We start from the raw sequence: 17352 nt of genomic DNA, 5'->3' as shown, positions 1-17352 counted from the left end.
CGCCTAATTCCACAATATATAAGAAAAATTTCGCCTAATTCCACAACAGGTCGGACCTCCAGAATAAATGCCACCAGATGTGTGAGATGTTAGAAGACGCTGTCTGTAAAGAAGATGAAGATTTTGGTATAGCGTGGTGACGTCCACACTTACCACTTTATGTAATACTGATATCCACAAGAGAAGAGTTAGTGTAATTGCAAACAGATGTGTTTGAAGTAAGAAGTTTAGCGTTTAGACTATATATTTCTGTATTCTGATGAGGTATAGCGTGGTGACATCCACACTTACCGCTAGAGATATTAACAATGTCCACAATAAGAAGGTCTGTGTAATTATGGAGTCAGCTGTGTTTTAGATAAAAGAATGAGAAGCTAGCTAAAGATTTCCTGGATTATATGTATATCTATGGTATAGCGTGGTGACGTCCACACTTACCACAACACCTGAGTCTAATACCTGATGCTGTTTGTGTTATTGTGTCCTATAGTTGTTCTAATGGGAGCCACAGAAGTATTCTATCTTTCACGAAGATTATGATGTTAAAATTTACCTCCTTTGATTAATTATATTTGGTATAGCGTGGTAACATCCACACTTACCATGTAATAATGCTGTATGAGTTATAGTTTCGGTATTAAGTATATATATATATATATATATAGAGGTCTAGCGAGGTTAATTATGTATTAAATGAAATCTTGATACCTCTTTTTTGGAAACATTGTAGGGCAACAGGATTTAATATCGAGTCTGTATTGGATTAGCGTGGTGACATCCACACTTACCAGATATATGTAACGCACAATTAAATTTCTGGAATAGAGTAAAATCGGTTTTATATAAGATCTTGATACTGCTTTTTGGAAAAGCTACTACGGATTCAAATTTTATTGATAAATCAGATAGATGAGGTGGAATTGGTATAGCGTGGTGACATCCACACTTACCAGTATTATGAAACACAGAGTTAATTTCTGGTATAGAATAGGTTCTGTTATATATGAAATCTTGATACAGCTTTTTAAGAAAGCTACTATGGATACAAATTTTATTGATAAATCAGATAGATGAGGTGGAGTTGGTATAGCGTGGTGACATCCACACTTACCAGTGTTGTGTAATGCACAAGTATTGGTATATATATAGCAAATTAGTATGAATTCTGCGATAAGTGAAATATTGTTGCTGTTTTTCGGAAAAGCTACTTCGGGCACATAGATTTTATTGATAAATCAGGTAAAATAGGTATTGGTATAGCGTGGTGACATCCACACTTACCAGTGTTGTGTAACGCACAATTTAATTTCTGGTATAGATACATCCACACTTACCACTGATAAATAATTGGACTACTGAAATTTTATTAATAGCAAATCAGTTACGATTGGATTTGGTATAGCGTGGTGACATCCACACTTACCTTCGACTTGGATAAAATTGATAAAATTAGGTATCTATATATACACTTACTTAAAAGTTGACTACAGTATGTCTTGGATCTCTGTATATAGGTTGGTATTGGTGTAGCGTGGGAACATCCACACTGACCACAATATATTCCTTTATAGAGTCCTTTAAGGTAGAATTTAAACAAACCAGCAATCAAATCTTATTTGTAGTACAAGTTTATGTAACCAAACTGTATTTAGTAAATATCTGGGATGAATCCCGTCCTGATAAAGTTCAAAGTTATAGGATAATTTGGAGGCAATTCCTTGTCCTCTACGTGTGGTGTGTTTTGGATTAACACATAGGTTTACATTAAAGTCTGGTGATGTGACTCTCAATGAACGATTTAGTTTGTTTATCTCAGCGTTGAGAATGTGGATCTGATGGAGTAAGTTATGGTCTTGTTCAATTACGTCCTCAGGATTGGGTACCTTTAGATTTTCGTTGTATTTGAATATGGAATATACTGGGATATTCAAAAAGGTAACCCGGCAGGATGGAAATTTTTCAATGAAGCTTATGATGTCTCTGTACAGTTGTAGTACTAGATCTATTGAACTATTATTTGAAGTTGTTAGAGAAATAGAGCCACCTCTGTGTTTAGTAGTCAGGTTGCATGTAGCTGCCCATACATATAGATGAATATCTCCAAAGTTTTTGATTTCGGTTTTAAAATTTTCTTTTAACCAATCAACACACTGTTGTGTAGAGGCCCCTGGTTTGCATTTAAAGACAATTTTGTCATGGATTGCGTTGTCTGATTGGATTTCTCTTTCAAGCCTTGTTCCTTTGCTGTCAGATAACAACAAAGGAGTTCTTCTTTGGATACCTTGTACCTTAGGTTGCTGTCTTGCAATGTATTTTCTAAGTTTGTTTGTTGTCATTAGTAAATTGCAGATTATAATATATAAGCGATATGAAGACTAATATGGCAATGAAATGTTCAGATGTGAGATGATTGTACAAATGTTCAATGAAAAAATGGCGCCAAATTTCTGCACGGACTTTAGTGGGTCGCCATATTGGATTTACTAGAATGGCATAAAAAGTTCTGGTAAATTAATAAAAAGTTTATAATATCACTAAAATGATAAAATGACACACAAGCGGTGATAATGGTAAAATCTAGATGATTATATTAAAGCAGAAGGTAAACAAACCGTAGCCAACACTCACGCCACGTCGCGCGTTGGAGACAGTTACATGGACATAAAATAATTATTTACAGTTTATAAGGTCTATATTACAGTTCAAAGTGTGTAAAGTAACTATTAAAATGTTAATTTAAGACTTTGGGTGCGATGTAACACTTAAAACATTCAAAATTCTGTGCTGCTAAAAAATCCCTCCACCATTCATGAATCTCGTTCTTCTTAACATATCAATTTAGAGTTTCTCGGACTTTTTCCCTGTTTGTATCTATTTTGTAAACAGAAATGTCTACTGAAAATTTTTCGAGATTGACATTATCAAAAAGCGGAAGATTTTAAATTTTAACGGGAGGGACGGAAGAGGGTCTGAAAAGCGGGAGATTTTAACTCCCGCCGGAAGAATCACATGTATGTTATGTACCATTTAATCAGAACTAATCCTCCTCCTCTGCAGAATCTTTTATATTCCTAACTGCATAAATACATAGTATTAAGTTTTGGTTGTAACTAACCTCTTTTATTGCGAACCCTATCTTAGTTTTCTATAGATTCACCTGCAAGTTACCTGTCGATTTAAACTTTTGGCAGTTCTATTGTCCCATCTAATAAATACAACAGGTATTGTTCTCTGTGTAGTTTATTCACTGGGACCTTTAAATTTCTTCTAGGAGAAATATATCACTCATTGATTAATTTACCTGACCAAAAAATTATCTTCTTTTTTATTGAAATACTTCTAATAACTCACATAAACTGTATGCAATATTGTATTTATTCAATATTATCATTAATATATTTTCAATCTGCTCAATATAAAATCTGGTTTAATACTAAAAAGTTTATTTCAGACACATTTTTTAGTATTTTCCAATGAATTTACATGTTTTTGTTGTTGTTCATTTATAGACTTATGTTTATGAAGACCTTAATTTAAAAATAATAATATTCAAATTTTTATTTATCAAACACACAAAAATATTGAATATTTGATCAGAAATCAACTTTTAATTTTTGAATCAGTATTACAAATGTAATATTGAACACATTAAAAACGAGTTACTCCAGGTATCGAATAAATACAACACGACATGCAGTTTTGTGAGTCCTTACTTAGTATTGGTATAAGTATATTTTCTTCATTGACAGTTCAATTTTTTGTTCAGGTAAATTAATCAATGAGTGATATATTTCTCTTGGAAGAAATTTAAAGGTCCCAGTGAATAAACTACACAGAGAACAATACCTGTTGTATTTGTTAGATGGGACAATAGAACTTACAAAAGTTTAAATGGACAGGTAACTTGCAGGTGAATCTATGGAAAACTATGATAGGGTTCGCAATAAAAGGATTGGCAAACATATTTCACCGAGCCGAGCGAGACAAAAATATTTTTGAAGGGTTTTGGAGCCACTGAAGGCCCAAGAAGCTATAGAACAAATGATGCAAAATCATGCTTTCCGGGTGTTCCAAAGACCCTTTCAAATAATAATTTTGATTTTGATTACCTCCCTTACACTGCTTTTAAATTGTCTAAATTGTCCTTTAACCAGAAAAACCCTTGTTTCCCCCTTTTTTGCCCCTAATTGCTTAATGATTTGATCCATTACCCCCTATAGCCATCACTTTGTAGTATGGAAACTTGTGGTGTAATTTCAGAGAGATTTAAATACTTAAACACAAGTTATTGACTGAAAACTACAAAAATACTTATTTGGGCTCCTTTTTTGGCCCCTCACTTATTGAAGCCCCCATAGAGCAAGAACCCCAAAACTCAATTCCAGCCTTTCCTTTGTAGTATGAAACCTTGTAGTATAATTTCAGAGAGGTCCATACACTTAAACACAAGTTATTGTCTGTAAACTAGAAAAATGGCGTTCATTATCACTGAACTAGTATATATTTGTTTAGGGGCCAGCTGAAGGACGCCTCCGGGTACGGGAATTTCTCGCTACATTGAAGACCTGTTGGTGACCTTCTGCTGTTGTTTTTTTCTATGGTCTGGTTGTTGTCTCTTTGGCACATTCCCCATTTCCATTCTCAATTTTATTCTTTGCGACCCCTTATTCCTAAATGTTCAGGGATATTAACCCAAAACCGACACCAAGCCTTCCCTTGATTATATGGAACCTTGTGGTACAATGTCAGAGAGATCCATACAGCTAAACATAAGTTATTGTCCCAAAACTTCAAAAATGCTTCCTTTTGGTCCCTTTTTGGCCCTTAATTCTTAGACTGTTTGCCCCATAACCCTTAAAATAAATCCCAACCTTCTACTTAATTGTATGAACATTGTGGTACAATTTCAGAGTAATTGAAATACTTATAAACAACTTATTGTCCTGAAACTAGATAAATGCATGTTTTAGGCCCCTTTGGGCCCCTTATTCCTAAACAGATAGGACCATTACCCCCAAAATCAATCCCAACCTTCCTTTTGTGGTTATAAACCTTGTGATAATAATAATAATAATAATAATAATAATATTTTATTGATTTCTATTTACTTATTAAAGTTATCCGTAAACCATCCGTTTTTGGACGACGCTGACAACTCAGACAACGCCGACGACCCCAAAGATGAAGATGTGATACCAATATAGGACCGCAAAAATTTTGCGGTCGTATAAAAAGTGAATAACGAAAAATATTTTTACGTAAGTAACTGAAGGTTAATCGGATATTACACACTAGTAAATGAATTTAAGTCTTAAACAGTCATTTTGATCTTAACATAATCTGAAAAGTCTCAACAAAAATTTGGTCAGTAATATTAAGTCATTCAGTAAATTTCAGAATTATCCACTTTGGAAAATTCAATGCGCATAAAATTTGCTTGAAGTGAATTTAGAACTGGTTAGTACCTTTGCAGACAAATAAGTATGATAATGATGTTTACTGGTGATTTTACAAGTCTGACCATAGACTGTACTGATCTAAATTAACAGCAAGCGAAATGTCTGAACAGTAGTGAATTTACCGCAGTGGATAAGTCTGAAAATTGACTTAAAGACTAACAATTACTTAATAATTCATTGTTCATACTTATAAGGACAAAATGACTGTTTAGGATTAAAAGAAAACCAATTTACATGTGTTGGCAGTGAGTAAGGCTTTTTATGTAAAAATTGTGTTTAATTGTAGGTAAGTCCAAGAACTTGAAATTGACAACACTGCTCCTTATGACACTTGAAAACAGTAATATTTAATCTATTTACGCACTATAACATGCATAACAATATAAATATAGATGAATAACAACAAATTATAAATAATTTTCAAGTAAAATCATGTATCAAAAGTTCTCTTCAAGCTTTAAAATAACAAACATCATGATATATGTATCTATTCCAGAATTTCAGTTTTTATTTCACTATCTTCACAGTCAGATTCATCCACATATGAGAATTCCTCATCATTTACTTCTCCAAGGGTAGATAACCCTTCTGTATCAAAATCATCCTCACTTGTAGCACTAATGATTTCATCATCATCCATCAGTGATAAGGGGTCAACAATAATACCACCCTCAAGTCCTTTTACAAGGTCACATGTTTGGGATGTTTCATCATTTTCCGTCTTGTCTGAAGATTCCATTTTGTTTTCCTCCTGTTTTAAAAAATTATCAGATACTTAATTCCATATTATTTCATATGTAGGTTGTTGTTTCTAATAAAATTATTACCATTGTCCCCTCTATAACAATATTTACTTCTGTTGCACTTGTATGCATCGTTTAGAATTTATATATCAGATACTTTGAATGCATGTTGTAGCCTATGAGATGTTGGAAAATTATCATATAATAAAAATTTTAATAAAGTAGAGAAAAACATGTGTCTTCAATAATTTACAGGACATACTTAACCTGTTAAGACATGAATTGGCCAAAAATGTATAAACAATACAATAAATCATTTTCTTAGTAAAAAAAAAAACTATGAGTCTGGGTATTAGATACATCTTCAATGTATAAAAGACAAACCTGTAGAAAGTGTGTTCTCATGTGTTCTTTAACATGACATTTCCTTGTGAATGATTTTCCACACATAGGACATAAGAATGGTTTAATTCCACCATGAGATCTCATATGGGCTTTTCTGTTCTCCTTTCCTATAAAATAGATTGAAAATCTTTCTTTTCGGACACAAATAAAAAAAATATTTATTATACATTTTTCACTTCTAATTCTGACTTATCCATGTTATATAAGTGTAAAATTGAATAAAATATATAGTTCTTCAAGTATTCAAATATTTCTCCATATTTTTCCTTCAAATTTTGTGGATTGAACGTTCCCAAAGAAGGTAAATCCAGGACCTCTGATTAAATTTTCTTCACTTTCAGTTAATCCTCAATGGTATTGTGTGCATTTCCTATTTTACTTTTCTTGGGTCCCTATAAGCATTAAATATACACAACCATACCTACAAAAATGTTGAGTGTTGCTGAGATCAAATGATAATTATTTTTTCAATTTGCATGGTCACACCAAAATACCAGCTTTACATTTGACAGAAATATATAAATTGCTAAGAAAAAGCTTCCCTAAATCATATGTTGGTGTTATTTCACTGTTGCCTAGATGTGTGAATCAGAAGCTTCAGTAATTTTCATGAGATATTCACCTATAAAGACATAATTATGACAAAATAACATTGTAAATCTAATTCATAAACATGTCTTCATTATTTTAATGCTTCTCACACAGATAAAACTTTATGGCAAATCAGCGGCGGCAGAGATTGATTCTATTATTTGAATGTACATCATGTGTGGTATGAAATGACTAGTTGTTATCTCAAAGTCAGGAAACAAAATGAAAAAGATCCCCAAGATTGATACTTACTTGCAAATCTTTTCTGACAGACTGGACACTCATAAGGTTTCTCTCCACTGTGTGACCTCATGTGAATATTTAAGTTTCTGGCCAAGGCAAACACCTTCTGACAGACTGGACATGGAAATTTTGACCCTGTTAATGAAGAATTTATAACTTACTAAAAAGACTTAGATGCATGTAATAACTTTATTGCCTAAAACTAGAATAGAGGAGCTGGGACAGTGCATTCAAAGCAATCATTCATTCATGAACCCATGAATTTAATAATAAATTGTGACATTGCTTATGCAAGAATTAAAATATAAGTAAATATTCAGTGTTAGAAAATTATGTTTGAGCAGTGCAATTATTTAGTATTTGCAAAACAAATATGAAATAATGACCCTTCAACAAAAAAATATATTAAATCCACAGTGACAAAGACATTAGATAAAAAATTACTCTACTTTAGTTTCTTCGTAAACTCTTCTCATATTTGTAACATTTTAGAGTTATTTCCCTTTGAACAGCTTAACAATTGGAATCCTACATGAAATTGAACTAACAAATTTTAGTGTTGCATAAGTTTACCCTTTATTCAAATTATAATAGTCCATGCTTGAGACAGAATTCATTGAACAATAGACAGAAATATAATTAAAGGTATTTTCACAAGATAATTACCAGGTTTGTGTATTCTCATGTGTCCCTGTAAACTACTTGTACAAGCAAATTCTTCTCCACACTCTGTACACTTGTAAGTCTTCTTCTCAGTGTTCAAGTCTGCATTGGAATGACTGGAGAAGAAATGCTGCTGTAACCATGCCATACTGTCAAAAACTTCAGAACAAAGAGAACATTTGTAATTCTGCTCTCGTTTTTCATGGATTTTCTGGTGATCGTTTAAATTGATTTGACTGATAAATTCCTTGTCACATTTATCACATTTAAAGTTGGGAGATTTTACAACCACAGGGTTGGGAGATTTTGATGTTTTTTCGGAATGTTGATACAAGTGATTTTCAAGTTCAGCACTGAAGAAAAATTTCTTGTTGCACTCAGAACAGTGGTAAAGTCTTGCATCTAAATCATGCTCAAAGGAATGTGCCTGAATTTCAGCTGCATTTTTATAAACCTTTAAACAAACAATACAGGCATATTCTGAATTTTGATATGTATGTTCTATAAGATGACATTGTAATTTTGCTGGTGAATCAAATGATGTGTTACAAAGCTTACATTCCTGTATATTTCCTTCATTTATCAAATGATGTGTCACATGAGCCTGAATTTCTTCCTCACTATTAAAGGATTCATGACATTTTATGCACTGGTATCTCTGTTTGTGAGTTTTAGAGTGACGATCCAATTCCTCAGTAGATGAAAATATAAGATTGCAGTCTTTACACTGGTGTGATGATCTGTCACCATGGTAGCACGTCTTACAAACAAAATATTGTCCACCATTGCTGTAAATCTTTGATACTAAATTTTCTCTATTATCAAACGATTTGTAACAAACACAACAAGAGTTTGCCAACGACTTCATCTGAAAATGATGGTTGCCATGCATCTGGAGTTCTGTCATGGTAACCAATGTCTGTCGGCAGATAATACATTGCATGTATGAACTTTGGAATCCATGTTCCTGAGAATGTAAATAAAACTGATCTTCGGTTGCTAAGGGAATTTTACACAATACACATTCATTCCCTTGCTGTATTTTACAATGGGACAATTTGTGTTCAGCTAAATTTCCATTGGTTTCAAAAACTTCATCACAAATATTACATTTCAAGTTTCCATTATTCAGGTGTATTTTGGTATGTTTATCTAAGTCATTTCTATTCTTAAATGTTTGACTACAGTATTTACAAGCTAAATGAAACTTATCATTGACAACAACAACTGGAAGTGACATTGATGTTGATGGGAAGGTCATCGGAACATCAGTAGGTTCTTGTTTAGGAGCACTTATAATTTCATCACCATTTGAAATAGGACTCATACATCTACGTTTATTTGACAATCCATGATCGATAGCCTTATGTTTCATAAGACCAGATTGCTGGGCAAACTTCATATCGCATATATTACATGTATGCAACATTTCTGTGTTCTTCCAAATTCCTGGTGCTGAACTAGGAGAATACTGTGGAATCTGAACTTCTGACCTTTCTGGCGTTGTCAGGATTGTTTCTGCTTTAATTTTCAAGGGAGATAATAGCTTATCAGTAGAGTTACTATGTGCATTTTGCATATGAAGGTCCAGTAGATATTCCACATGGAATGATTGTTCACACATTGGACAAGGGTACAATTTGTTATGTGTTGTTAAATGGCATTGTAGATCCATTTCACTTGTAAAACTTTCCTTACAAAATAAACACCTGCAAAAAATATAACTTTTTATTAGGTTTGTTTACTGCTTTAAACAAATTCTAGTACATGTAAAAATACATTAATTCTGCAAAAAGTGTCATCTGAAATTCCTGAAAAAAAGTATTCTTTCTGAATTCACGAAAAACATTGTTGAACACTCTGATGAAAGCCAACAAGAGGCCAAAAATTTCAAACTTGTTGTTTCTCAGTTAGTGTTTTAGACTTGAAGTTAAATTGATGTTTTATAATTATATGTTGAGAATATGGTTTTCTGTTTTAACAAAAAAATTAATGTATGCATATTATGCCATTATAGATTTATCTAGTCTTTTCTATAAAAATCCTTTATATAAACCTTAATCATTATAGTTTTCACTACATTAGAATATAGGAAAGAAATATAAGAGGAAAAACAATTAATATTTTGAATATTGATAAGTGATAGTATGCATTCATTTTTACATGTTATTTGTTGTAAATCATTTTAGAAATTTTATGACTTTAATCATGAAATAGGAAATTTAGTCTTCTCAAACAAATTCAATGCTATTGAGAGTGATTTTGGATGTCTCTAAATGGCTAAGATGTTCTATTAAGTTAGATACTTATACCTGAATTTAAAAGGAAAATATTTTTTTTATTAAGGTATAAGGAAAATTATACTCAGATAATAAAAATATATGTCCCAATTAAGTGATAAAGTAACTATTGTGTAAGCTACTGATTTTCTCCCTAACTTAACTTCTTGTGTTTTTTTAGCGAAGTAGGAGATATAAGGCTACTGGTGCAGTGTAAGGAGACTTAAGAGAAGTACCAATAAAGATGTGCATATTGGTTTAATTTAGAATGAACTATAGAAAGTTGAGTTATATGCTGAGTTACAAACTGTCACAGTAACATTGATAATTTGATGGTACATGAAGTGTTTTTAGATTTTAGTATATGCCACAGTGCATGAACTTTTAAAGTAATATACATTGATTAGTGTATAATTGACATAATAACATGTGTGCCTTAAATGGAAATGTATATAGTATGGTGATGGAACAGTTTCCTGCACGTGTACAAAAGTGATTTGATATTAAATTCTTTTAAAGCTACTAGTGCCTCCGGGTTTTTTTTTTAATTGAGCACCCAGCTGGGATCGCATCCTTAGCTCATTTTGGATAAGACTAACTGCCGTTGCGTTGTAAATTGGTGGTGGGTACGCCAGGCTGTGTTGATATCCTTTACACCAGTATCTTGAACAATTTATTATAGGCGAAATAATAATACTGGTTTGTGCACTGATCATATTCACTGTAAAATATTCTGGCACATGCACACAGTTGCTTACAGTATCAATCAGTTGCTAACCCATGCTACAAAAGTAGTGGTACTCCAGATAGTGGAGGAAAGAATAAAGAAGAAGAAGATACAGAATTGCATGTTTCTCTTTTTGTTTCTCTTAAAAAGTGTGCAGTAAGGACTGCTAAAATATAAATATCAATAATTCTAAAATATAAATATCAATAATTCTAAAATTCAACCACAATTCATGGTATTCTAAAACTTCTAAATTTAGGGCATATTAATGTACAGTCACATTTATGGCTTCCTGTAATAATAATACTATCCTCATGACCTCACAAAAACAGTACACATTTCTGTTAAGGGGCCAGCAAGAGTCTGCCACCAGTTGCAGGATTCTCTTGGTGTGTTGAAGACCCATTGGTGCCCTTCAGTTATTTTTTTACTGTCATTGTCTGTGGTTGGTTTGTTGTCTCTTCGACATATTCCCCATTTCCAATCTAAATTTTTTTTGTTGACAGTGAATTGTAAAGCTCACCTGTAAGGTTTGGCTACATGTAGATGATTGACACTAACATGTACCTCCCATTCCATCTCAGATCGGAACACAGAATCACATTTAGTACATTTATACAGCTTACCTGTAAGGTTTGGCTACATGAAGATGATTGACTCTGACGTGTACCTCCCATTCCATCTCAGATCGGAACACAGAGTCACATTTAGTACATTTATACAGCTTACCTGTAAGGTTTGGCTACATGAAGATGATTGACTCTGACGTGTACATCCCATTCCATCTCAGATCGGAACACAGAGTCACATTTAGTACATTTATACAGCTTACCTGTAAGGTTTGGCTACATGAAGATGATTGACTCTGACGTGTACCTCCCATTCCATCTCAGATCGGAACACAGAGTCACATTTAGTACATTTATACAGCTTACCTGTAAGGTTTGGCTACATGAAGATGATTGACTCTGACGTGTACCTCCCATTCCATCTCAGATCGGAACACAGAATCACATTTAGTACATTTATACAGCTTACCTGTAAGGTTTGGCTACATGAAGATGATTGACTCTGACGTGTACCTCCCATTCCATCTCAGATCGGAACACAGAGTCACATTTAGTACATTTATACAGCTTACACTCATTACTGTGTTTAATAGCAAAGTGAACCTGAATGTTTACTTTGGAATCAAATATCTCTTTACATAGTGAACACCTGAAAATATAATTTTTACATTTTGTTTTAAAACCAAAATATGTCTACAATGATAAATTGTTAACATAAGATTTAATCTTATTCAGTTCAAAAGCCAACTTATCAGTAAAAAAAAAATGTTTATTTTTCTGTTGCAGATTGAGGTAAGAGAATTATCATAGTAAAATCTTCAATATATTTCAGAGTTATTTCCCTTAGAATATAAAATAAATTTCTTATTTGATTGTTCCAAATATTTTCACCTGTTCTACAAAATCTTTTTGGTGAGAATTAAGAGTAGAATATTATGTGTGAAACTTTTATAGGCCAAACAATATAATACATGTGTTTCAACTAACATGCTGAAATAAAATACGGTAGATAAGTAGATAGTATCAATTTATTTTACAAACATTTTTAAGCTGGTTACTACTAGGGAATCAGTCTGACTTTTACAGTGCTAGTTCCAAATTGGCATAAAATGTGTAAGAGTAGGCACTAAAAATTAGGGTAGGTAGGGTTAGCAAAAACACATGTATTAATTTTCATTGGCCTTACCTGAACAGGTGATGAGCATGGATGTCCATTAGATGTTTCTGGAGCTCGTCAGGTTTAGAGAATAACTTCATACACGTTGTACATCCGTATTCTGTTGTCATGCTGAGGAAATGTGTAGATGTATGTTTCTCCAGCTGTTCCTCTGTCGGAAATTGATTCTTACACACTTTACACGTATACTGCACCATTGCTGAAGAAATATGTAAATTAACATGAGCCTGGAAATTCTTAATGTCATAAAATGTGGCATTGCAGTGGTCACAGGTGATGGATTCCTGATGTGAAGACCTGTTGTGACTTGGACTCTTTGATAATTGAGGTTCTTTCATGCTTCGCTTGGTATCAATAGGACTTGATAGATATATACTGCTTGGTGATGGTCTCCGATCAGCCTGATTTGTGAAAGTTTGATTAGGTGTCCTAAGATGGCTTGCAGTATAAGTTGGAACTTTAATTTCCACTATTTCAGTAGGTTCCTTTTTAGGAAAATTTAGAAGGGTTTTATCAGGTGTTTTTCTTTCCAGTCTTATATCTTGCTTTATTTTTGAACTTTTATCTTTTTCAGAGCCAACAGAGCTTGACCTTGAGCCTGAACTTCCGCTAGAGGATTTTTCTTTGTAATGTGCAACTTTTTTGTGAATAGATAATGACTCAATACTTGAGAAATGTCTGGAGCAGAGTGTACATGGATATTTAATGTCCATGCATGGCTGGTTCTGGTGTACTGCCCTCATGTGTTCATGTAGACTGTACAAGTTATGGTACGGTGCATTACAGTAGTTACATGTGTACACTTCTGTGGATCGTACATTGTGTATACTCTGCATGTGTAACTCCAAAACTTCAAGGGAGTCAAAATCACTACAGAAACAGTATGGACAGACTAACATATCTTTAGATTTCCCTGGACTCTGGTCGGGATTATACACAGGACTTTCTCTATGGCTGACACTCAAGTGATTACAAAGAGCATCATAGCTAAAGAAATTTTTCTGACAGACTGGACACTGGTTTCTCCTGTCATTCATGTGACTGGTTTCAACATGCTGGTCTAAAGCTTTCTTCCCCATACATATTTCTCCACAGTAGGTGCACTGGAACACTTTTTCTGCCGGACTACCCTCACAACTATGAACAGACATGTGGGCTTGAAGTTCTGCAGCAGACAGAAAAAACTTGTCACATTTCATACAACGAACTGATTGTAGACTTTCCATGTCACTTTTGTGAATGGCCTGATGAGCTGTCAGTGCAGGACCTGATGTAAACCCTCGGTTACATAGGTGGCACTGGTATAGCTTTGCACTGTCATGGGTTTTCATGTGACTCTTCAAGTGATCACTCCTAAAAGTAGAAATAATGAAAGTGTTATAACATTAAAAGATACCTTGCCTTTCACAGAGGGGCATATTTACAACCAGTAATAATTTGTACAGTTTAATGGTGTTATTAGAACATGAAAACATTTCAAAGATACCGGCAACTCATGGGAATAACTAGATAGCAAAGGACCGCCATTGTTACTCTTCATCTCAATTGTTATTTTCATTTCATATGAGAAAAATCTAAGTTCATGTTAGTGCTAGGATATGGTATCAATTCTGAACATTTTCTAGCTTTTTAAGTGATATTACATTCATGTTCCATTCACTCATTTTAAAATGTTTCCAAATCACACATTTATATTACTGGCTGTATATGTGAAGGTATAAGACTAATCTTTTTGCTAATGGAAATTAAAGAAAAGAAATGAGACAATGGTATTCTTCTTTTATCAATCCATCACTTATGTCTTCATCTTTTGGATAAAAGCTACAAAAAATCAGATAAGATGATTGGTTCAGTGAATCCATAGTACCCTGATGACCTGCTGGCACTATCATTTTCTATGTTCAGTAGACCATGAAATTGGAAGCAAAACTCTAATATGGCATTAAAATCGGAAAGTTCATATCATAGAAAACATATGTACTAAAATGCAAGTGCATTGGACTTAAACTTGACCAAAACTTGAACCTGAAGCAGGACAGACAGAATGACGAACAGACAGACAGACACACACACACAGACTGTAAAACATAATGCACATATACTAGGTGGTGCATAAAAAGAGCTATCAGCTAAACTATAAAAGTATAATCCTTCAGCAGGTACATGGTTGAATAGATTTTTTTGTTTTGTCTGCCTTAAGAAATCATATTTATAAATGTTTTTTTTTCACTTGGTTTAAATACATAATCTAACAGTCACCTTGCAAATGCAGAAGAACACTGCATACACTTGTACTTCTTGTCTCCTGTGTGCATTTTTACGTGTCTGTCACGGCTCCTTTTGTGTCGAAATAATCTTTTACAATAATCACATTTGAAGGGTAGTTTATCTTCATGTATCTGAAATAAAATAAGTAGTATTTCTTAAAACCTGTATAAATTCATAAGAATTTTTTTTAGAAAATTGAATTTATTATTTAGTTAATCCCTCTTTTTCCTTCTATTCAAATGATCCCTTTACTGGGACCAATCACTGTCATTAATAAATAAACCTTTCCCTTTATTTTCCTTTGGTGCCTTATAATTAATGTAAAACAAAGTGATCATTGATAATTAATAAACTACAATGTATGTATTTCATTTAAATTTTTTTTTTACCATTATCAAATATTCAAAGTGTTGGTTTCTTGTGAGAGGATAATTAAAGACATCAATCATCGCATATGCATTCTGTCTTTTAATAAAATCAATCTTTAAATACATTTTATGCTAAGCAAATCTATTGAAATTGCTCAGATGTTTTTATCACTTTATCAAATATATGAATTTCTAATAAGATTTGTTTTTCAATTTCACCATACAAATCAATCAGGTACTTACAGATTTTGATATCCAAAAACTCAATTAAAAAAATGTCAAAATCCATAGCAGTCTACATAAATGACAAAACAACTTTTCAAAATTCAATCACATCTTTTTCCAAAATTATTAAAAGATGAAATGTTTATAAATTAGTCAATATTTGATATAAACTGCTAATTACACATCTGACACCTTTGAACTTTGTTTTTATAATGAGTTTCTCTACTGTGTCACATATTGTTTGAATCAACATGTCTTAAAATATCAAAAAAGGTCATTCAACTAATAATGATAAATATATTATAACTTACTGTATTTTGATAAAAATGTTTGATTTAATTTGCCACACAGAAAGACTTCTTTTTGTATAAATTAAATGAAATGTGATGTACAAATTAATCAGACAGTTACCAAACCCACTAAAACTGGCATGGCCAGAGTGAACATATAATATATAAGAAAGAAGTAGATATTTGAAACAAAATTGTTAGTTTGCATAGCTGTAACTCAGTAAACAAAATGCCTTGCTGAGCGCAGCCTGATATGACCGCAGAGATTGAATCCTGAACAGTTTTGGCAAATTTTGACATAATATTCAAGCTTGATACAGTCTGAATTTAGATTGTGATCAAATTTTTGTTATAATATAGGTTTCTAAACCAAAAAATGTGGTAATAAAAATCTTTAAAATTTATTGCGCAATACTGTGCATTTGAAGATTTCTTTTTGAAATTTTTCAAAAATTAGAAATTTTAAAATATGAACCCGCTTAAGAAAATTGGGAAAATAAATCTACACAACTTTTTTACCCTCCACCCCCACTTTTTTGAGAAATTATCCCAAAACTCAAAACTCAATCCCAGCTCCCCCCTTGTAGTATGGAACCTAGTACTACAATTTTAGAGAGATAGATGTAAGAAGATGTGGTATAAGTGCCAATGATACAACTCTCCATCCAAGTTATAATTTATAAAATTAAACCATTATAGGTCAAAGTATGGTGTTCAACACTTAGCCTTGGCTCACACCGATCAGCAAGCTAAAAAGTGTCCCAAACAGATATGTAAATTTAAACACAAGGTATTGTTTGGAAACTAGAAAAATGCTTGTTTTTGGTCCCTTTTTTGCCCTTAATTCCTGCATGTTTGGGGCAATTACCCCAAAATCAATAGCAGCCTGCCCTCTGTGATATGGAACCGCTTGTGGAACAAGGTCAGAGAGATCCATACACTTCCACACAAGTTATTGTCCGAAAACTACAAAAATGCTTGTTTTGGCCCTAAATTTCTAAACTGTTGGTTCCATTACCCCCAAAATCAATCCCAACTTTCCTTTTGTGGTATTAAACCTTCTTGTGAAAATATGTAGAGATCCAGTTACTAAAACTTTAGTAATTGTCCTGAAACCAACTGTGTCTTTGGACGACGACGACGACGAAGATGCAGACAACGCCGACATCATAGCATTATACAAACATCAAAAATTGTTTGTGGTTGTATAAAAGTAAATATTTGGGTATCAAATAAAAGCTTACAGACTTGGTATCAGTGCATAACTCTTGTTTAAAGTTTCTCTTAAATAATAAAACAAATAATATGAAATCAAAATAAGGGGCATATTTAGCCTCTTCAATGT

At 32.9% G+C, this 17352-nt stretch overlaps 1 protein-coding gene across 1 annotated transcript in view; it reads right to left on the bottom strand.

The window, feature by feature from the left end:
* Positions 1–5913: 5913 nt before the first annotated feature.
* LOC143080454 (zinc finger protein 423-like) overlaps positions 5914–17352 on the bottom strand; it is a 45059-nt gene continuing 33620 nt past the window's right edge. The window contains exons 5-11 of the mRNA XM_076256307.1: positions 15116–15255; positions 12866–14209; positions 12149–12328; positions 8108–9813; positions 7451–7576; positions 6587–6714; positions 5914–6210 (exon numbers count right to left, since the gene is read on the bottom strand). Coding sequence (XP_076112422.1) covers positions 5947–6210; positions 6587–6714; positions 7451–7576; positions 8108–9813; positions 12149–12328; positions 12866–14209; positions 15116–15255 — 3888 coding nt within the window. The 3' untranslated portion in view covers positions 5914–5946. The remainder of the gene's footprint in view (positions 6211–6586; positions 6715–7450; positions 7577–8107; positions 9814–12148; positions 12329–12865; positions 14210–15115; positions 15256–17352) is intronic.

This window comes from Mytilus galloprovincialis, chromosome 6, assembly GCF_965363235.1.
Source record: "Mytilus galloprovincialis chromosome 6, xbMytGall1.hap1.1, whole genome shotgun sequence".
NCBI classification, from domain to species: Eukaryota; Metazoa; Mollusca; class Bivalvia; order Mytilida; family Mytilidae; genus Mytilus; species Mytilus galloprovincialis.
The sequence above is the reverse complement of the archived record's forward strand: the minus strand, read 5'-3'. Positions and strand labels throughout refer to the sequence as shown.